Source organism: Cystoisospora suis (assembly GCF_002600585.1).
Source record: "Cystoisospora suis strain Wien I chromosome Unknown contig_356, whole genome shotgun sequence".
NCBI lineage: Eukaryota > Apicomplexa > Conoidasida > Eucoccidiorida > Sarcocystidae > Cystoisospora > Cystoisospora suis.
Window position 1 is genome coordinate 1 of NW_027153157.1, and position 22,123 is coordinate 22,123.

Here is a 22,123-nt window from a genome sequence, read left to right on the forward strand (position 1 = left end):
GTCAGAATATTATTCTGACACCCAAGCACGTCACCTTGGAACAGCGGTGTGGTATTGGCCCCGAAGAAGGACGGGACCTGGAGGCTATGTGTAGATTACACCAAACTCAACAAAGTGACGGAAAAAAGATGTCTATCCACTGTCACGCATCAACGACCTGCTTGCTGCTCTACAAGGTGCGACCTGCTTTAGTACGCCGGATATGGCGTCGGGGTATTGGCAAATACCCGTGGCACACAACAGAAGAATACCACAGTTACCACGCACTGGGTCTCTACGGATTTAACGTCATGCCACTTGGCCTGTGCAGTGCTTCCGCAGCCTTTCGGCGACTGATGGACACGGTATGAGGAGGAATAAGGTGGACCATGGCATTGGTGTTCCTGGACGATACAGTCTTCTTCTAGAGGGGCTTTGAAGAACACTTGCGGCGGTTGCGCGTGGTGTTCGAATGATCTCGGATGGCGGGAGTAAAAACCTTAACCTGAAAAGATGCCAGCTGGCGCTACGAGAGGTCACCCACTTGGGTCATGTCGCAAACGAGAAAGAAATAAAGCCGGACCCCCAGAAGGTGATGGCTGTAACCAGCTATCCGCGATCTACAACACCACCAGAGCTCCGACAATTTGTCGGCCTAGCCGGTTATGGCAGAAGATTTATTAAAGGATTCTCTCAAATAGCGGCACCACTTTATGCCCTAATCACAAGCCAGGCCTTCGAGTGGAACACCGCCTGCGATGAAGCGTTTCTAAAACTAAAAGGTCCTACTGTCATCAGCACCATTTCTTCATCATCAGTCACCCGGCTTCCTTCACATAATCGAGTGCGACGCTCCGACCGTGGAATGGGGTGCCGTACTCCAAGAACAATTGCCGCACGAACAAGCACCACGCGTGACTGCATATGCTAGTCGAGTGTTCACCTCTGCGGAAAGAAAGTGGTCAGCAACGGAATTGGAGGCAATGGCAGTTGAATGCAGCATCGAAGAATTTCGTGAATACATTCTAGGCCGACAGTGCATCGTGCGGTCGGATCAAGGGTCGCTGCGATGGCTAAGGACAGCCAGGAGGGGGCGCCTTGCACGTCGGGCGCCACGACTGCGGGGGTTCAATTTTATCGTAGAACACCGTTGCGGCAGCAAACAATCTCACGTGAACGCCCTATCCAGGATGGGGAGTCCGCGATCGGATCGCAAACAAGAACCCTGGAACAGAGCTTCAAGTACGGCCGAAAGGATCTTTCCCGACTACGCTTTCGCATCGGCAGCACACCCACCACAGGGGTCTCTCACAGTCACTTTCGCTCAGGGACCAATCAAGTGCCAAGATTGTCCAGGAGCAGCGAGTGGACGATGAGTGCCGAGCAATCCTCAAGGCCCCATCCGCACGGGAAGCGACGAAGCCGCCCCGCAATGGTGGAAGTCGCTTCCCCAGTTTCTGCGGGGGGGCTACGTGAATCACGACGGTATTCTGTACAAGAAAGGGGAGAACGGAACACTCAGAATATTCGTACCGAAAGCACTACGTGGCAGCCTCGTGTACGTGTATCATCCAGGACCGCTAGGGGCGCACTTAGGCGCAGAAATGAGGTATTCTCAGCTACGGCGTAGATACACATGGCCTGCCATGCGGGACGATATCGCCCGTTTGGTACAGGGATGTGTGTCTTACGCACGAAGGAAGCTGGAGGACTACAGGCAGCACCTCGGACCAGAGTTAAGTCCGACGCTGCGGAGGCCAGGATTATTCCGCATGTGGGCAATTGATGCTTATGCGCCGCTCATCCGGACTAAAAACGGCAATTCTTATGTGTTAGTGATGATTGGTCATTTCTCGAAGTGGCCTCAGATAGTACCTCTTAGCGACGTAAGTGCCGAGGCGGTAGCTGGGGCCGCTCATCGCTTACTGTGCCAGTACGGTTGTCTTGTAACAATACTCACCGACAACGCGAAGGTATTCAACTCCAAGATAATACACCGACTAGAATTCGGTTGGGGCATCCTTAACTGCGCATTAAGCCGTATAACCCGCAAGCGAACGGGGGGACTTTGAGGCGTTTATGGAAGTAGTGGGCAATTGCCTTGCGTGCTTGATCCTGGAGAAGGGCGGGGACTGGGACCACTATTGTTCAGCATTCGCATATCTTACTAGCCCTCACCTGGCAACGGGCCAGTCCCCGTACCACATTGTGTATGGAGTTGACCCGGTAATGCCTCTGGATAGGCAAATGCAAGGCGAAATCAATGTCGGAGTATTACGTGTCGTCGACCGTGTGAAACATCTGCAGAAACTCCGGGAGCACATAGGCCAACAACTGAACGAGAGAATCAATCTCGAAATGGTGGACAGGCAACCAAGCGGACTCCGGCCGGGAGACTTTGCAGTGGTCCGATTAACAGGACCACAGAGGGACAGAGGTTCATCAAAGCTGGCAGCCGTATACAGCCTGCCCCATCGTGTCCTAGCCTCGCATCCGGGTGGGGCTTTCTACGACGTGCTGGATTTGCAGACAGGCGTCACCCGGCGCCTCAGCCATCGACTACTCAGAAGGTTTTCCCCATCAATTCTGACTCCCGAGATTACCCCCGATCCCGGCTTCGCTGGTTTTTATCTGTCGAGGGCCAACTGGAGCGGCTGCCAGCCAGAATCGCGCCGTAGGGACTCAAAATCTCAAACAGAAGAAGTCCGCACGGACTCCGGTGGCCACAAGGGACTCAAACGACATGTGGACGCCATCAGTCAACAACGCGGGTGTGGGCGCACGGAGCAACGACGAGGACACTCAGTGGTTGATCACACGCGGCCGTGCGGGAAGAACCTCAAAGTGCCGAAACGCCACGGGGACACCCACTCACTGGCCCGGAATGACACCACGGGTAGTACCAGTGTGCCGGATCGCCTAGCGCACACCGCGGTACCCACGCCGAGAGGCAAGGCAGAAACGAGTAGTGCAGGAGCGCCGAGCACCCACGTAGACGCCCAGAAGCTGAGCATGTACGACAGCACGGGTACAGCCACTAAGTGCCAACGCGGCATGGGCAGACTCAGTCGCTGGCGATGCATGACGCTACGGGTAGTCCATTAGGGCAGAACTGCCGGGGTGAAACTCGTGACGTTGACTTCAGTCAGGGCGACATGGCTACAAAGCGTGGGGCTCTCTCTACTGCGCGATCGGAAACGAACTCGGTACGAATGTGTTGAATGTATCCCGCGCCTGACCGCCGTTAGCTCTTATGTAGAGCCCAAGAAACGAGACTCGCGAGGCTGGCAACAAGGGATGTTGCCTGCAACAGCCGCGGAGGAAATACAGAAGCTCAGGCGCGCATACAACGACTGCGCATCCTCTTGACGTGTGCTCCCTGACAAGAACTGGCCGCTCCCAGTCGGAGGGAGATGGCTGGCTGGAACGTGCCTTCCGGTATCGTGGCTTTTTGGGGGAGATAATGAAATGAGAGAAAACAAATGATTTTTCTCGGAAAGGAACTGAGAACAAAGCAGCTCTGCCCCCATGTGGCCGGCGCAGTGTGATCTCGCGGACCCTTAGGTTGGTAGAACGTTCTCATGTATGATAACAAGTAGGGTAATGCCTGAGATGCGACTCTGTACAGCCGCGTTGTCTGCCATCCCGCTTGCTGAGTACCGTCTATGTACCTCTGCCCATGATCTGGCTGCTGCGCTTCGCTGTAGTGATTGCTACGTTTTTCCCGCACAAGAATTGGCCAGAGATCAACTTTCTAAGCTTTGCCCGCATCTGTCACAAGCAAGGGGAACAGGCAAGTGCTGGAGCCTTTGAGGCGATACACAAGGTGACAGTGCACACGACCTAGGGCCGGTCGGGTCGCATACATATATTGCGAGGAGTCGCGCTGAAGCTTGCAGCACAGAAAAGAGACGTCCCGCACTGTACTTGCAAGGCCAGACTGGTGCACATTGGAAAGAAAGTTCTCACAGTTCTGTTCCGCCGCTGTTGGGAGGTCACAAACTGCTCAACCGGCCTGCTTCCCCGGCGGTGTTGCTCGAGGATACATGGAAAGCGAAGCGGAACCGCGTTGCCAGTTCCGGTGTCAACTGGACATAATCAGCTGCAGTCGTGCAGGTGCTAAGCTCTCCGTCGTGCGAGCGAACCGCCTACTTTAGCAAGTGAGTTGCGGACTGAATCCATTGCGGCGACACAATCCCAGTGCGGGGGCTCCAAATTTTGTCTACCTTGCCCGCACGTGGCGACTGCAATTGATAAGTGAACTTCAGGATCAGAGGGTTTCACCCGACAACAGCGGAGGGAGAGAGAAATCGCGCAACATGAAATGCTTGGTCGCGGCACACTAGTTTCACAACCAAGCAAAACAATCACAGCGATAACGGAGACAGGCAACTATATCTTTGCAGCTGTGCGTGCTTCAACACAACATACAAGCAGCCTCGCGACTGTCATCGACCGTTTCAAGTCACACAACAGACCGGACAGAGTGACACACGTACGAACTGCTCAGAGTTGTTTTTCGCCGGTGGAGACAATATACCGTGTGGAAGAGAAAAGCGTTGGCTCCAGCAACGAATCCCCTACCGCAACCCGAGGATTCTTCATGGAAAAAACCGAGCACGTCGTTGTCTAATTCATGGAACGTCGTGAGCAGGATCCGCGGAAAAGACCAGTTCTTTGGGCGGAGGAAGAGGCGTTTCCATGCCCGAGAAAACAAATTCACTCACGCATTTCGTACGTCCCCGTGAGCATCCTGCATACGCGCGCGATTTCACAGTGCGTGAAAGTTGCAGGTTTCTATTCCTCTGCATTGCTGATGAAAAATAGTTCTATTGCTGGAGTGCCTTCACCTACTACGTATCAGCACTGCCATGTAACCGAAACCCTAGCAGTACAGAAACACTTACGATACGTCTCTTGTTCAACACCCCACAGAGATCCGGTAGCGGGCAGGACTCGCTTCCGCAGCACACAGCTCAACGAGGTTTGGGTATCACTCCCCGATATCATAACCGAGAAAGGGCGAAACTGACGCCCGGCTATATTCCTTTTTTGCGGCTAACGCGGTCGTTACAGCCCCCCTGCTGTAGCGGGCCGCGTCTTCGATCACGGGTCTTTGTGGGGTCTGTAACGCCGCAAGACGAGTGCCGCGTTATGGCCTCCAAAGCCCAGCGTGTCGGTTAAAACAGCCTGCACACCACGGTAGCGAATCAGCACAGAAGCCTTGGCACTGACCGGTGCTCGTCGAACGGTGGAAGATGATGCACGGAACTTTGCCTCTGCTTAGCATTGGTATGCGACCTTTCTCGGAGGTACTGCCGGAGGACTACTGAGGAGAGAACGCAGACACTGCTCACCCACGAGCAGGACACCGAGGGCTCGATCCGTTGGTTTCAACGCGAATCTGTGTTAGACTTGCCGGTAACCGCTAAAACGGTGGCAACAATGGAAGACCTGCGCCTTAGCACTTGTTCACCCATGCACGAGCATGTAATCTACCTCCGAAGAATACCCAGACCGTCGTTTCTGGTCCTGCTTACATGCGCGAAATAAACCACCGATGCTCAACTGAGTACCAAAGGAAAACCGCTAAACCTCGGGGGTCGTAACGGCGGAACGTCTGCTGATAGGACGTCACTCGGCAGCGCACGAACAACAGCGACTCCTCATCGTCGCCAGTCTACGGTATCAGAGGCGCGGCGCCGGTCCTAGCTGAGCTAACCTCGAATGGTTTAGTAGAAGTGTAAGCCTTGTTAGGAACGTAATTCAGGTCACAGTCGGGGTCTGGCTGCTCCTGGTTGATGGTTGGTGGCACCGTGCCTGTTTCCAAGACCTTCGCCGCCACGCAGGCCTCGATGCCGCCAGTTGCCCCCAGACAGTGGCCGGTCATACTCTGAACAATGTAAATGGGAGAGAGAGCAGCACACGCCGCTTTTCCGTGAACCTGTCGAAAGGTCCTTTCATCCATTTCCCCACTTATTCCCGTCAGCTCGAAGCGAACTGCAACCAGTCAGGATGCTCTCGCTTGAAAGGAAACCGAAATCTTCTAGGCTGCAACTGAGACCTTTCCGCTGTCGAATCAAGCCAGACCGTAGAGCCGCCCTGTGTGGGCCTGCGAGTGCACCTGATGGCACAGTTTAGACACGCTGCTTTTTTCGCACAACAGAGAGAAGCGCTCCTCGCCGCACGGCGCAAACGACCGTTTCTCATCGCACAATACAGACAGCCATTCTCCGTTACCCCGGTCCCTGCCGTACCTTGTACGGGGAGCGAGCAGACTGGAGTGAGGCCCGGTCACGCGTACCTTCGTGGAAGAGATCAAGAGCCTCCTAGCAAGATCGTCCCCAAACACCTTTTTGAAAGCGGCAGTCTCTATGCGGTCGTTCATGGGTGTAGATGTCCCGTGAGCATTGATATATCCAATGTCTCGCTTGTCCACTCCTCTGCAGTGGCGCAAGGGTCATAAAAAGCGCCGAACCAGCGGGAGTCACCGGAGACTGAAGACTGTGGGTGTTTGTATGAACCGGTTATCAGTCGAGAACAACCCCATTTCACCGGCTAAGTGCTCTGATACGCTCGCGCGGACGGTGATACGCACAGCGACAAAAAATACCGATAAGAGTGCAGATGTCTGGATAAGTTTCGCTGGAACCGAGCTTCGAATGAAAGCTGAGCGCCGAAAGCAGCGCGACTGCCCACGTCGACCACACTGTTAGCCACATTTGTCAGCGCTTGTATGTACAAGCGCTGACAAATGTGGCTTCTAACGTTGCCGACACATAAAGACAGGCTGTCTGAACAGATACAACATCGGCACCTACAACGACGGGGCTACAGGGAATGCTGAAGTGCTGCACGTACTTTGATTCCACAGAAACCTCGCCGAGGCGCACTACAGTCCAGTGGCATTCCCCGGTGTACCACTTACGCCTCTGCAATAGCCTTTTCTAGACACCTCGCCAGTCCTGAGCCGTCGGGCGCTGGCGCCGTCACATGATGAGCGTCGCAGGTGGCTCCATAGCCCGCTACCTCCCCGTAAATTTTCTTTGCCCCCCGGCGAAGTGCATGCTCTTCGGTCTCAAAGATCATGATGCTGCAAGGAGTAAACAACTACAAGCCGAATGAAACTGTACACACTTCGTCCTAACGCATTTTCCTCAGCCTCGCGGAATCGGAGCAGCGAGTTTCCTTGCAACCGTGAAAGAGCAGTATGCTTTCTGTCCTCACCCGGCACCTTCACCCATGACGAAACCGGCGCGTTTCTTATCGAACGGCCTGGATGCGCGCTTCGGGTCGTCGTTGAAGCCTTGGGCCATGGCCTTGAGCGCATTGAACCCTGCAAAGCTTAGTGGAGTGATCGACGCCTCAGCCCCGCCGCAAATCATTACGTCCGCTTCTCCTGCCTGCATGTATCGCAATGCTATGCCAGCTGCGTGGCCGGATGTCGCGCACGCGGAGACTGCCCCGTGGTTCGGACCCTTGGCGCCGAGCTCAATAGCGACAATACCCGAGGCTGTGTTCTGAAAGCCCACAACAACACCCGTGGTCACTTGGGTGGCAATGCAGCGGACCCTGTAGAAACACCGTCGAACAAGTAGTACGGGGAGTGCCTTCGGCGACGAGTGCGCACGCACGGCAATCAATGTACTTCACTCCAGCTGCGGGTACGGTCGGTGTACTTTCGGGAAGAACGGAAAAAGACCGCTCCTTTCATCGCATCTTGTCAGGGAGGCAGAATCGCAGGGTAGGTGCCCCAAGTTGAACTCAAAAAGGTTACTCTTACCGCAATCATGGCAGGAATGAGAAAAGGCGAGACCCGGCGTGGTCCTTTGTCGGCCAACACTCTCGCTTCTTGCTCCATCATTGCTAGGCCACCGATGCCACTACCGACTACGACGCCGAAACGGTCTGGATTAAGACCAGGGGCGCTTGGTGAAAGCCCTGAAGAGATAGAACGTGGACTAGAAAGACGGTGGTCAGACAAAGCGAAGATTCACTTTTACGGTGCTTCCGCTTGGTCGGCTTCGCGGTAGAGCGGGAGGAGTCCCGGCGCGTATGTATGGACACGCGGACACACGGAAGCGTGGGTGTCAGGTCGCGCACACGAAGCCACCTGGACCTGCTCATCCACCTTTAATTTTGGTACATCGTCCTTCCGGCCTATCCTCTGAAACGACTGCGGCAGTCTTAAGTGACATCGACGCAAAAAGTAGTTGATTTGACCCACTCGCCGATACAGAAGAATCTTGTTCTCCTAGTGTAACTGTAAAATACTTTTTCCCGTCTGGTAAACAGTATGTTACTGACAAATACAAAGCGTAGGAGTACACTGCTTTGCCCCAGGCACAAGGGAGTGCTCTTGTCTTCGGAACACTCGACGATGGCCGTGATGTCTGACGGAGTGGGCTTTTGAACCTACTCCGTCGGATGTCATGTCGTCATGAAGAGTATCAACGCTTTCGAGGCACATCGTATGTCCACCATATCTGGGCTTTCGCTGTGAACCTCAGATAAATAGGTACAACCAGTCTGTCTGTCTCCTAGCGCAAAATGGAAACCGGAACACGACTATTCTCCCCTCCACGTCTCTCTGAAAATAGCACGTGAATTTTTCCGCCCCCCCGCTGCTACCCACGCAGACGACGCTCGCCGTAGGGGTGAACCCGGCGCAAAAAGAACGCGGGGAACGAAGACCAATCTTTCCACACCTGCATCTTCCATAGCCATCTTAGAGGCAGCAACAGCGAAATGCGTGTAGCGGTCGTTGCGCTTGACTTCTTTCGGATCATTGTAGTACACCTTGGGATCGAATTTCTGATCCGACACTTCGCACGCAACTGCAGAGTAATCCACAGGGAAAGCGGATCTTCAAAAGCTAATGAGTGCGCGTCCCGCCGGCGGGAAGGAAAGAGATCGGGGCGTGGATACCTGGAACGGCGTTGCCTTTGCAAGCACCGGTTTCGGGCGCTGCATCACGTATCTCGTTCATACGCGTAGGACGCACACCAGCATACGTACAGTCACTCACAGCCTGTATCGATTTGAAGGATGTATATATATATATGCGCGGAAAGGAAAGAAAGAAACCGTGTCCAAGGAACTGACTTTGGCAGCTCATGCCGCTGGGGTCAAAATGAGTGACCTTATCGATGACGTTCGTTCCTGCAATCAGATTCTCCCAGAACTCGTCGATGCCGAGGCCGACACCACTCACGACGCCGAGGCCAGTACAGAGGATGCGCGGCCGGTTCTGCTCGGCACACGGCCCGGGCTGAACAGATCATTCCGACATGACAGGATGAGACTCATCAGGCGAAGTTGTCCGCACAGGCTGCCCGAACAGCGATCTGTTGGCGGGCTCACTGTGCATATAGCTTGCTTTCGATGCTGTTGATAATCACCAGTCGAATGGTGGCCGGTTTAGGAATACCGAGCTCCACCATAGTTCCTCTCGTGCCCGGATATGGAGTTATAAACAGCTTTTCCAAGGGCCATAACGTATCGCCTGTTGCCACGTAAGGCAGACCAGTTTCACCGGACCGAACACGGCTTCTAAAACACAGAAATCCTCTCTCCGGATAACAGGGCTGGCTCCGAGGAGCTGCAAACGACCCCAAAACGCCAGGCCCTTTGGGTTACACTGGATACTACCATAGCGGGTTGATGAGCTTTTCTTAGCTTGCACCTGCTCGTCACGATAAGTAACGCATTGCCCGCACGCAGACGGGAAGTGAATAGACGAGTAAGCACGCAGTTAGAGCTATAGCGGTATGTCCAGCTCGCTTTTGTTGAGTGCAGCCGGGGCTATCAGCTCACGAATTCTATAATCCAGGAGCTGCATTGCCCAGCGTTGAATCTTCTCTTCTTTCCATAAAACCCACTTCTGCCTTGCCCCTCATAAGAAGTCCATCCAGACCGGTGTTTGGCTTCAGTTCTCTCCCATTACTCGTGATGCCACCTGGTTCTCCTTTCTGTGGTGGCCCGTCTTACTTGATATGCGCCAGTACTTCCGGAACCACGCGCGCTATGCCTGACTGAGGTGGAAAAAACAAACCCTAACCTCGTAGCCGTGATGGACGACTAACCTAGCAAAGGACTAAATGCCTGACATGTCGCACACTCACATTGTGGGGACTGCTAAATATCTTAAACACCTTCGCCTGCCGTGGACGGTAGGTGAAGGCTGCGCCCCCCAGTCCACGCTGGACACGCCCAGTGCGGTCAGTTCCCAGAAAGCTCCCTCGTCCTTCAGCGGCATCATGGAACGCTCGTGAGCCCCGGCTGTTCACAGGGAGCTTCTCGTGAGGAGAGAGGAGAGAGAGTGGAGTCTGTACTCGAGGAGCGGAGAGGAAGGCCGCGGACAGCGTTTGCGGCCTGGAAGACTTGGTAGACAAAGAGAGGAAAAAGACTCACAGACAACTCGAAAATAAGACACGCGCAAGAGGACCAGCCAATCTAGATTGCAGAACTCACTAACAGAAAACAGGAAAGACGCACGAGCGGCGCCGCGCCGCGATGGGACCAGCTGATATTCAAACCCCGTCGCTACAAGGAACCCCAGCTACGAGAAGGGGAAAGTCAGCAAACCACAGATGGAGCCGCCCAGCACGGGACGGTCAAAGGCGTTCCAGAGAAAAGCAAAAAAACACCTGAACGCATGTACCGCAGCTTCCAGAGAATGATTACTGCAAGTCACCACAGAGGTGTACAAGGCTGAACACTTAATACAGGTCAGGTACGTCGTCTTTTCTTCCCGGGAAGTGTCAAATAATAATTGTGTATGCAACGGAGCGAAACCACTAGCCAGTACCCGAAGGATGATGTTCAGGCTTACGCCTGCTGGCTTACGCCTGAACATCATCCTCACTATTCCTTCACAAACCAAACAAGGTAAGAACTCCTCGGGACTTGACGCGGCAGCTGAAGTTGAATCTGTAGCTATCTACCGAACATCTCAGGACGCGACACGGAGGCGTAAACCGTCAGGGGCCTTGTGTTGTCCAACCTACCTGAGAAACGATAAGGCCCATCGAAAACCGAGGCGAACGCTGCAGCTCGAGGAAGAACTGACAGCAGAACGACAGAAGGAGCGTGGTGTATCTGAAAGGTGCCATATTTCACAAGACCACAAAAAAGGGGAAGAAGAGAGGAGCGAAGAATGGGACAAAGAGCGGCACTTCATCAGACTGCTCTTCGTAGCCCATGGGTCCAAGGCGACCTTGAGGTAAGTGTGCTAGCCCAGTTTCCGTAGCGTCCGGAACCTTGCGCGGTCTGGACGTCGAACAAAGTGCTCCGGAAGAGGTTTGTGGAGCGCACCGACATTCAAGGCAACGTCCACTTCGTCCTCACAGGCGGCACCCGAACAGGTCCATACTAATGTGGCTGACCGTTCTCCGCTGAAGTAGTGGACTAGGGTGTCAGACGAGCAGCTCGCCTTCAAGCAGGACGCAGGGCGGAGTGCGGGTGCTTGCAGGGACCACAAAAAAAAAATCCAACAAGGTAATGAGAAAGTGCCTCGACAAAGGGCACAAAGACAGCTGAGAGCTTAGCTCGCGGGTAAGGTCCCCTATCCGCAGGTAGCACGTGCTCCCTCAGCTGTTGGGCATTCCACGAGGTCGATAGAACCACACACAGGAGAATCACAACCCGGAACCGGAGGTGCTCGTCTCCCTGAAGATAACTCCTTCGTAACTCTCGGTGAAAAGCGAGCGGACCGGACCGGAGACGGCACAGTTGCGGAAGTGAAGGCTCACGATCTGCAAGACTTCTCACACACAAGACCACAAAAGTAGCTTGGCGATTGCTCCTAAGACCCCTAACAGCGGGAAAAAGTACCACACTAAGCAAGAAGGGAAGGGAGCCCTCAAAGACAACAGACACACTACATCGTCTTGTGCGTGTCTCTACTCGAGTCGGAACAGGCAGCACACCTCCCTGCAGCAGGAGACGTTAGCGAGAGTCACAATGGACTGGGGTGCCGATGCACGCCGCGTATGTCCTGCAAGACACCAGCGAGTTGAAAGCCTGAAACAAAGTGTTGCTAATATTTGCAGTCTGCGTGCCTTACAGACGCAGGGGACTCTGCGCCAGGGGCGTTGGCTGCGCGAAATTCACTTTATCCTCGGCGGAGAACAAACCATGTGCAAGCGTTCTGTTCGTCTCCCACCACCACAGTCGGTGACTGGAGTTGGGCCTCAGGGCCCCCGCTCAGTCCGATGGAACCCCCTGTTGCTGCACGAATGCCGGAAGCCGTAAGCAGCTATCCACGCGTATCGACCCAGTTCCGGGACATTTCCATGTTAAGCCTTAACCAGCCTTTTTTTTCTTGGCGCCTTCCACTTCCTGGACTCTATGTCCTTGTTACCCTTCCAGCTCTCTCTGGTTAGCTTCTCCCCACCTGCGTCTTGACACTTAGCCAGAGGCACACACATGTGTGCACCATCAGTCCTGGGCCGTTTCGGCCTATATTGGGGAACAGTTGGTGAGAACTCAACGAGACTGAGGGACAGATGGGAAAAGAAAGAAAAACAGAACGCCTGTGTAGAGTTATTTCTTCAGCAGGTGTGTCCTCGTCGGGAGCATAGTTCCCGTGTCGTAATCGAAGCCTACGTTATGCGATTATGAGCTCAGCGCTTCCAGAAGTACCACCTGCCGACGTGGCGTACCTCAGGCTTTCCCAGCCAGAAGCATTCGCAGAAACCCGTGTGGCAGCTCCTCTCTGTCTCTAGACCTGGTTCTTTCCCCCACTGTGATTGGTGAGTGAAGTCCGTTCCTGGAATCATAAGACGAATGGTAACCGCCGGCTACACCACGCAGCATCGGGCCAGCATGTAGTCCGCTTATGACCTCAGGGTATGAACCAACAGACGAAGCTACCTGCGTGCTGACCGGCGCGTTTTCCATTTTGGCAGTCATAGCTGCGAGCTGGAGTATGCCTTGACAGAGTCAGCCGCACCCGCGGCTTCCTGTGAGCGTCGCGTTCCAACCCGCGTTCGTCTTCTTTCCGCTGTCGTGTGGTGACTCTCCTTTGTGCGCCAGCCTTCATGGCCTTTCCGTGGTTATAACTTTTCATGCGGCGTCGGAGTCAGTGGACGACTGCTGGGGTAGACTAGTACTGCTCTATGCCAGGCCATTTCCGCGAAAAACTTGCTGTGCAGGCGAGAATAGTAGGGTCCGCGCTATCTACCTGGCCGTGGGTCTCTCAAAAAAAACCTCCTGGAGGGTTCGTGTGAGTGGGGGGGTATTACTATATTCTTCTGTCGTATCCCGTTGTCTCGCAGAGGTGTCTTCGAAAGGCAAGCGCCCATTTTATTTGTCCAGGCGAAGAGCACGGCAGACCGCAGCCAAATCGACGTAGCCCCATCATTGTAATTCTAGTTGATTCTCTCTTTTCCCATTACCCACAGGCTTGTGGAGTGTCTCAGTAGCGGGTCTTCTTCCTTCTCTCTGCCGCCGCATCCATCCCGGAGGGTGACGTTCTCGGGTGGAGAGCACGCCGCCTTCTTTCGCATTTTGTCCGTGTTGCTAATTCTCGGCGGAAATCCTCATTTTTCTGCTGCAACCTCAAGAATTCGCACCCCTGGCTGGAGTTATCCGGTTTGCTCGGTCGTTTACGGCCTTCCAGATGGCGATCTCTGCTTCCTCGTCTGCGGACTCAGATTGTCCTCCAACTGCAGCAGACATTGAGGCAAAGAAACTCAGTGTTCCTGAGGTTCAGCAGGCCTTACAGCGGCTCGAGAGGGAGAAACTTGTTTTGGCCAACAAGATACAAGAACTGCAACAGGATGTTTCTGAACACAAGTGAGCGGGTTCTTAATCGACTCGGTCTTGTCCGTGAAAGTCTGTTCCCCGGTGTCACTTCACACTCGGTTTCGGGCATTCCTTCATCGGCTGCTCTTGGTAGTTCCCTGAGCTCGACTATGTTCCTTGGTGACTTTCTCACCTGCCGCGGGAACTTTCATATCCGGGACAAGTGACCTCTTAGATGCTCTTCGTGCGGCTACCCCCAACAGAAGTCCCACTACGCTGTCGACCGCTGGTTTGTCAGGATATTCTGTGTGCAGTTTTGGTTTGCACCTGTAGAGGCCACGCTTGTGCATTCGTACGAGCAAAGATGCACGTGCGAAGAGTTTATGCCGCTCGGGGTCCGGAACTTACAGCTTCGCGAAGCCAGGTCACACCGCTTTAGTTGGCCGTGTTTTTCAGACTGGTGCTAGACGCTTTCGCCAAGGTCACCGCAGATCGGAAGTGTTACCGTATGGTTGGCGGAGTGCTTGTCGAACGATCTGTAGCCGAAGTGAAGCCCGCCTTGGAAGACCACAAGCAGAAGGTAAGTTTCCTTTTAGCTTTTCTTATGGCCGAGCGTCTTTTGATTGCTGCTCGCCGAACGCTTCCAGCTGCCTTGAACAAAAGATGCAGCGTTTCTGGATTCTGTTCGGCTGCTAACGCGTCCCGTCTTCTGTGACTTTATGTTTTTCGCCCTTGGGCTCTGAACCTCTTTCCCGGGGCCAGTGCGTGGCCGAATTTCTGGGCACTTGGGTTTTGGGTTCTACGAAGTTGCGGCCCTTGGGACAGGGAATCGAACTTGCATACGCTAGTGAGCGTACATTGCTGTGTCGGTGGTGCCAACCGTTTCCCCGCCCCGCGCGATACTGCCGCAGCTAACAATGTTTCGAGCTGTGCGATGGCTTTTCCCGTCATTCACCTCAGAGTAGATGCATTTGCGTGTATGAGCAGGTCGTTTTGTGTCTCCGCTCATTCGTTTCGCCAAGTCTCCCTGGGGGTCTTTCATAGCATGAACGTTCTACGCACGGACAGGGTCTCCATGTCGTGGTGGATGGGCACGATATAGTTTGGGCCGGTGTAGGCCTGGCTGCAGTTGGTACGCCATCTTACGGCAAGGATTACGAGTTGACAACGGCTGAGATAGCCGTCCTGACAGCTCTCATATACTGGGCGATGCTGATAGGCGGCGGCGTGTACGTCTGTGGAGTCTGTTGGGAGCTCGGGATTCTGTATGGTCGAGAATCCTTCGGCACCGACTAGGCTCTTGTCCGGAGTGCTGATACTTCCAGGTTGAAGCAACCCTGGAGATTTTGGAGAAGAACTTCAACGTGCTTCTCAAGACACACTCAGCTTATACGGAGAAGTACCTGCAGCTAACCGGGCAAGCTGCCCCTACAAGCAGCAGCGATGTTGGCGCCACACCAGGCACAGCCGAAAAAAAGAGTGTCGGAAGCGCTGGTATTCTCGTGTGATGTGGGGCCAGCGGAGAGGTGAAAGGTGAACAACCGGCATTTCGTGTCTATAGAAGAGCTGCGCAGGGGGCGCATTCTTGTGAATTCCGGGGCGACGCAGGGAACTCCGACCTTCGCGCCAGCGGCGGGGCGGACAAGCATTCACTCTCTAAACTGTTGAAGGGCGATAGACCGAGTAGTCGAGCCGGCAACCCTAAACCCAGACAGGAGTGCGCCGGACAGAAAGCTACGATGCGACTCTCCCATTCCTTTTCCGATTCTGGCCAGGGTCTATCAGGCGCGTCTTCCGCGTGTACGTAGAGTGCCCCTCACCTGCATTCGCAACCGGATTACGGTCCAACAAAATTTGCCGGGCTCGTAGGTTTGTTTGCTGGCGCGGCACGGCCCCCTCGCCGATGTAGTCCGCCTCCGTGCTTCCGGGGTGCTGTGCTGTGTCTACTACAGCACACGGTCTTTTTGACGGTGCAGAGGGGAGACGTTTTCGCTGACTGTTATTCATATTCGATCTCGAGTGTGGATACTTTCTTTGAACGAGTGGAGCGCTCTTTCCAGTGGCAGCTGCACACAGTGGCGTTCGCCTAAGGGCAGAGAGTCTGGGGGCCGCTACGGAGCTTGTCGTCTGACTGTCTAACTTGGCGATCCACCAACAAGCGGAGTCTGCCAACATTGGCGGGGAAAGTCTGCTCCCAAGATTGTCTTGAATCGTGTTGCTGAGAGTCTGCGAGAGTAGACGCGCTTCACAGAGTGAAAGCACCCAGACAGGCGCCATTCCTAGCTGTTTGTAGTGTACAGCGGAAAGGTCAATTGCGGAGCGCCGTGTCCCAATCTTTGATCTTCTCAACAAGGGGTAAGGGCGCCACGTTGACACGTGCTGCTCCCCGGGGTCACTTGCGCCATTGAGCAGCGCCGTCACGGTGGTCAAATACATAGTTAGTGGATGAACCGGTTAGGGGATACGCGGGTGTGTTTTAGCTGTTCCGAGTGATCTTGACCGGGAAAATCAGGGCGCCTGTGGCTCGTACTGTGGCGCTCCCTCCGAGGCCCCTATTTCAGGCTGAGAACACCACCACTGTTTCCTAACCAGCTCTGGGGATATCCCGCGCGGTAAGAGGCCAAGTCAGCTCCGACTGGGCTCGCTTCTTTCGTTCGAATTGTTCCCAGTTTCCGAAGCGACTGCAAAGATCGATGCTGCACCGTCGTTGGCGGAAAGGCGCATGCGGAGCCTGTTATTTCTCGCTTGCCTGTACAGGGCAGTCTTAGCTGTGTTCTACCCTCATCGGTGTGTAGTGTCGCTTAGTATTTCTTTTCTTCGAAGCTCTTGACCGACGAGGCTGCGATCAGCGCGGTCCGCAGAGGAGACAACACCGACTGGGTAACCACGTGCTCACTGTTAGGCTACCTGATGGCTTCTGTCCAGCTTGACTGTCTACAAGCCTCATGCGGAAGTAAACTGTACCTCGATTGACACTCAGAATTCATTTTCACAACAGAAGAGGGGACGGTTACCAGGTCAGCCTGGGGCTTCTTACTCGTAGACATAGCATAGTACGACAAGCCAAAACTGAGGCGAACACCGCCTGTGGGCACACCCGTAAGCCGAAATGCTCCTAACACGCTGAAATTGAGAAACCTTGTCTCTAATTGTTGCGTGAGTGAAATCTGGTCGTCATTCGAAAAGAGCCGGACAGGGAGTGGGTAGCTACACAGCGTGGCACCCGGAACATTAAGTGGCAAGTCAAACTCGAGGAAGCCTGGCGTTCTACGCTGACTTTTCCAACCGGGTTTGTCACCTGTAGCACCAGAAACCTCCGACATAGCTGCCCTGCTATGTGTTGCACGGTCGGGCGACCACTCAAAGAGAGCAGCACGACGACATACCACTGCTGCAGAAGCCGGGGACGACCATTCTCAGCGCCGGTTAGAACAACTTTACTAGCTCTCACTTCTATCGGCGGTAGCCCTGGGACCACCGCGAGCTACTTCCCTACCCGTTTGCGTTGCGGGCCCCTCACAGTTACGATTATCGAAAAGAACGCGCTGCATTTTCGCCAGAGTTCGATCGACCCCTAAACTGGAGGGTCATGCGCATGCCGCGCCGCCCACGATAGGCTTCCCATGTATAATGGGGGGAAACTGAAACACCAAGGTTCTTTTTTTCAGCTCCGAGTGCCGATGATCTAGAGAAAAACCACGGGAAGCGATGCGTACAAGGGCGGAGCGTAGAACAGGCCAACAATTACCACAAGCTACAAACGCCACCTCCGGAGAGTCACGTCTTGACCGGGATTTCTGGGGAGCGGGAAACCAGTTGGACCCTCTCTCCGAAAGGCCGAAGGGGAGGATGCGTTGTCAGAAGGACCCAGGGACCACGACCCTTGCCCCGGTTATTCCTCACATTAGCGTCCCGCCCCTTCGGCTCCTAGAAAGCACAAGGCGCTTCAGGCAACGAAAAGAGGTGGGGCACAGCTTACCGTATCAGCACAGCGAGACGCGGATTACACGCATTCTGCTAGTGTTGCCCGCCGACAGATGCACTCACGGGACACTCACGTCTCCGCGCTCACCATGGAACAGGAGAAGAGACGGGGGCCCCCTGAGGCCATGCGGGCGGACTGTCCACAAAATTTCCCTCTACGCCAGCTTTTGCCTAAAGTATCAATAGAAGCCCTGGAATGCTACAAAGACTTGCTTTACGACGAAGAGATGGTATGTCGTAACCTCATCGTATGTTGGCACCTGCGTTGCACAGTCTTGTGCAATACATCGGCCGGAGGCCTGCTTCTCCACCAGAAGAGTTTGTCGTGCTCTGTTGTCTAAGTTCGTCTTCGGAGAACTCTGTTGGGTCGAGGCCGCTCAAAGAATACAGGCTGCAGTGCTGCCCAGGTGTAGCACCACAGTTACCGTCTGCAGAAGAGATCTCCCCAAGCGTACGGTGCGTGGCAATTCCGGGAGACGGCGATACGTTGACCACCTGGAAGCCCCTCTCGGTGTCTTAGAAGGTTCCCGGACCTTCCTGAATATCTTCGTCTTCGCACGGTAGTACCCTAGTGCTCTCTCGAGGTCCTCATGGCCTTCATGGTGTCTTAAACAGGACACTCTCCCGCCGATCCAGCGTAGACGACACGAGGAACGTGCACGTCTCGTTTTAATGTTGTCGGAAGTCGCCCGTGCCTGGTGGGAAGTGGGACAATAAACCGTATGACGACCTTTGACAGAGGGACACCAGACTCGATATCAGCACGGCAGTCTTTTCGTTCACCCCGTTACGAGGATTCCGACTCCGTGTGAGCCGGACTCCGCATTATTTTCACTAGTCGCATTTCACAGTCGGAAGATATCGAAAACAGGGTATGGACGTGTAATGCGTGTGCTGCAGTCGAAGAAAGAGCAGGGTGCCTGGGCCTTGCTAGCTTTGTGCCTCCATTCCCCTGCACCCTTATATCATCTAACTGATGATGATAAACAGAAGGTTGTAGGCCTGGTTGCTCGTGTACTGCGAGACGAAGGCAGGAAAAGCTTTGATATCTCCATCTCAATTCTCGGCATCCTTCTTACACTTTCGTTCTTCGTGGACCTTCATCCACTTCTCATCCAGAACCAGGCAAGCAGGAACTCTTTCGCTGGATTTCCATCGTGAGACGCTCATGAGTAGCTGGGCTTGCTGTAGGCCGGCAAGAAGACAGACCGCGGTCATGTGCATGCAAGACGTTCTCTGCGGCTGCCACCCTGGCTGTCAGTAGTAGCTGGGTGATATACAGATGAACCGTCATCAGACCCGTTCTGGAAGAACCCCTTGTCCCTGCAGTGTGGCGACATTGTGATGAGGATTCTTGAATATGAAAGAGAAAGGACAGCCGTACGCTCAGCGGACTTAGCCAAAGCTGAAGCGCTTATCCGTCAAAGCCAAGACATGTGTGACGAAGAAAAGGAGCGGCAGGTAGGCGCGACGTTCACGCGGCCATCCTCTGCGAAGCGGCACAAACGGTGCACAATTTTGCTTGTTGATCCATGTCTGCTGACTGTTGTCTCGCTCCTCATGTTCATGATCGAGGTGTTGAAATCAGAACTCAAAGCAAGAAGGAAAAGGGATGCGCAGAACCGCTTGCTGTATGCGTGCTTCCACTTCTTGTTCAATCTGGCGGCCGACAAGACGTAAGGAGCCTTCTGCGGTGATGCTGGGCCTCCCAGCTGGGCCGGAGAAACAGTCTGAATGTACCTCCCTGTTGCAAGAGCACTTGTGCGTTCGAAAGGCTTGAAGGATTCCACTCGTCCTGTACCACAGGGGAGAAGGCAGTACTCGGGGCGGCGGAGCCGACACAGGCACCTATGGTGCCCTAGACTATGACAAGCCTGCGATAGTCTTTCAAGGGGCAAAACGAATAGCTATGCGAGCGCCTCGTAAATGGACAGCGGTACTGGCGAGTGGTGAATTGCACCTGCTGGACTGGCCAACGCCTGTGAGAACCTCGTAACAGTAGGACAATAAATAATCTCTCCGTCACAATTCTCTCAGTAGTGAATCTGGTTCAGCGATTGCCTGTGGAAGTGACAACTGCGTCCGGAATGTAGTTGTCCTGTCTCTTCTTGCTCCAACCGTTCTCGGTCGCGCAGCAAGCCGAAGCGTCCGCCCCTTCCCCCGTTCTCCGCTGTGTGCACTGGTGGCGTTATTACTTCACACGCAGGCTAGAAAAGAAGATGGTGAAGAGAGGCATAATTCGGATATTGGTGGAGTTCCTTGACCGAGGACACCATTACCTAGATTTCGCGTGCCTCGCTTTCTTGAAAAAGCTGAGTATCATCACAAGGAACAAAGATGAGATTTTCAGCACCGGTAATTACAAACGAGCTTGGCTGGAACTTCACCCGTGAGCCGCGGCGCCTTTCATGTCGCCGCGTAACACTTTTGCCTATTCGGACCTGAGGGCATGCGTGTCTGCCCGTCATGCTGCCGAAAGAGCGTCTACCGTGGCGCTGCCGGCCTAATACACTCCGGAGCGCTTGTAGTCAGTGAAGACTTCCCGGACGGCGTGACCCCACCCGAAGCATCTTCAGGTGTGATCCGTGGTATACCCTCCTGAACCCGACTTTGAGACGGAATGAGACAAGCGTTCGCGAGAGGAGTACCGCCAGTACAGCTTTCTGCAGCCGAGGCCTGTGCAGCGAATCGAGCTTTACAGTGTGCACACTTGCCAAACTCCTGCTGAGTTATTACCGCGTGTAGTTACCTCTGCAAGCTCGTATTTCCAGCGGTTACGTTGAATAGTTTTTGAAAGCTGGACCATGCGATATCCCCGCGGTGCCGGAAGTCTGCACTTGGATACTCGTCTGCGGTACCCCTGAACTGCGGAGGAAGACCACACTGGTTTTCTGGGACCGGCGGTTCCCCACCCATCTGTGGAGATACAAAGGAAAACGGAAGAGACCAGCGGTTCAGCCGTCTGTGTGATGTCGCCAGGTTTCCTCCCCAAGGCATCCAGGCTGTTGGTGGGGCTCGTTCCAGAAGCCGGCGCTGAAACCGATACAGGCACTATGCTGCTGAAGACGCTATTCAATCTCAGCTTCGACCCTCTGATACGCACAGAAATGATTGACAGTGGAATTCTGGGGCAGGTGACGGACGTCGCAAAAATACCATCATTTCGCAAGGTCAGCAAAGTCGGTGAGGCGCCGAGCTTTCTTGTTTCCCGGTCAACGTGTTCCCTGGCTTCCCTGTGTCTGGCCGTCCTTCCTCCCCAAACCACCACTTTGCAAACGACAAAGTGAAACCCCCCCCGAGCAAAGTGTGACAGGTTCCAGCCACAGTCCTCCGTACAAACAGAATGCGGCTTCTTATTGAGGCTGGTACGAGTGGGCGGGAAAGGCACTACTCTAGAAGGCCACGCATGCTCAAGAGGGCACGCAGGCCGTTCCTCCTACTTATCGTTTGTCCTCATAAATAGTCAACACTTCTGCAGAGCTCTCCCCCACGTCATTTTCTTGGCTGAGCCACGTGACGGGCTCTTTTTTGAGTGTATAGGTGTCACAAGACATGGAAGCGCCGAGAAAGCCTCCTAAGCGAGGGGTGCTGGGATATGAAGCGAGGCCCTGCATGGTGTCACGCGTCTGTGAAGAGTGAAGCAGTCCTCGGTGAAAGCTGCTCGCGTCTTTGTGTACAGCAGGCGATTCTGCTGCTTTACCAGCTGACTCAGGACGATCGGGGCAGATCGCTTTTTACATTTCACACTTCCGGTATCCCTTTCCTAATGCATTTAGCATCCCGAACTCCGGAGAGTGTCTGCATCAACAGGCAAGTGTTCGTGGCGGGGGGGTAGTGACAAAAGAGGCATTTGCTGTCGTAGACCGCAGACTGACGATGGCAAAGAGAAACAACCTAACCTACTCCCTGCCCGGACCGTGCAACTCTCAGACCATCTGCAGTACATCCGTGCGGTTGAAACGTTGTCCATGGTGTAGTGTAGAGCCCTAGTGATGTCTGCCGGAATTCCTCGAAACACCCGCCCACTGAAATACCTTACACGGAATACTTGAGAGCCCTTTGTTTGTGGGGAACAAGGCCGAGCAGTACGCTGACGCACCACTTCCGACCGTCCAGTCGTACCGTCAGGTTGACTCACTTCTACTAACAGTCTTGCAGGCGGAACTGCGGTGGATGTCGCTGACTGGAGCCCTGCAGAAGTGCTCTCCATGTGATACTCTGCAGGGAACTGGGGGCGGTGCTCGTGAATCTTGCGTCTCATCCACAAGCTGTGGAGATCATGCTCGGCAAGAACTTCAACGAATTTCACAGGATCTTGGCGCGCATCCGTTTGCTGCTGCCTGATGATCTCCTGCTACGACTAGTTGCTTGTATCACACATTTCCCTGAGGGAAGGAAAGCTCTGGTCCGC

General features: G+C 54.3%; 3 protein-coding genes across 3 annotated transcripts; 2 read left to right on the forward strand and 1 right to left on the reverse strand.

Moving 5' to 3' along the window:
* Positions 1-4,164: 4,164 nt before the first annotated feature.
* On the reverse strand, positions 4,165-12,099 carry CSUI_000890 (3-oxoacyl-acyl-carrier protein synthase i ii). The gene is made up of 10 exons (XM_068061097.1): positions 10,989-12,099; positions 10,104-10,361; positions 9,085-9,250; positions 8,688-8,816; positions 7,763-7,920; positions 7,207-7,499; positions 6,908-7,072; positions 6,284-6,422; positions 5,702-5,872; positions 4,165-5,169 (listed from the first exon to the last, which is right to left on the reverse strand). The coding sequence occupies exons 1-10, from the start codon at positions 11,091-11,093 to the stop codon at positions 5,086-5,088; spliced, it is 1,668 nt and encodes a 555-aa protein (XP_067926913.1). The 5' UTR covers positions 11,094-12,099; the 3' UTR covers positions 4,165-5,085.
* A 165-nt stretch (positions 12,100-12,264) lies between these two features.
* CSUI_000891 (prefoldin subunit 2) lies at positions 12,265-15,791 on the forward strand. Its single transcript, XM_068061098.1, has 4 exons — positions 12,265-12,734; positions 13,386-13,779; positions 14,185-14,308; positions 15,054-15,791. Exons 2-4 carry the CDS (start codon positions 13,604-13,606, stop codon positions 15,234-15,236), a joined length of 483 nt encoding a protein of 160 aa, XP_067926914.1. The 5' UTR covers positions 12,265-12,734; positions 13,386-13,603; the 3' UTR covers positions 15,237-15,791.
* A 4,127-nt stretch (positions 15,792-19,918) lies between these two features.
* CSUI_000892 (kinesin-associated protein) lies at positions 19,919-21,547 on the forward strand (the record flags this gene model as incomplete). The annotated part of the gene is made up of 3 exons (XM_068061099.1): positions 19,919-20,067; positions 20,692-20,882; positions 21,395-21,547. The coding sequence occupies exons 1-3, from the start codon at positions 19,932-19,934 to the stop codon at positions 21,545-21,547; spliced, it is 480 nt and encodes a 159-aa protein (XP_067926915.1). The 5' UTR covers positions 19,919-19,931.
* Positions 21,548-22,123: the final 576 nt, after the last annotated feature.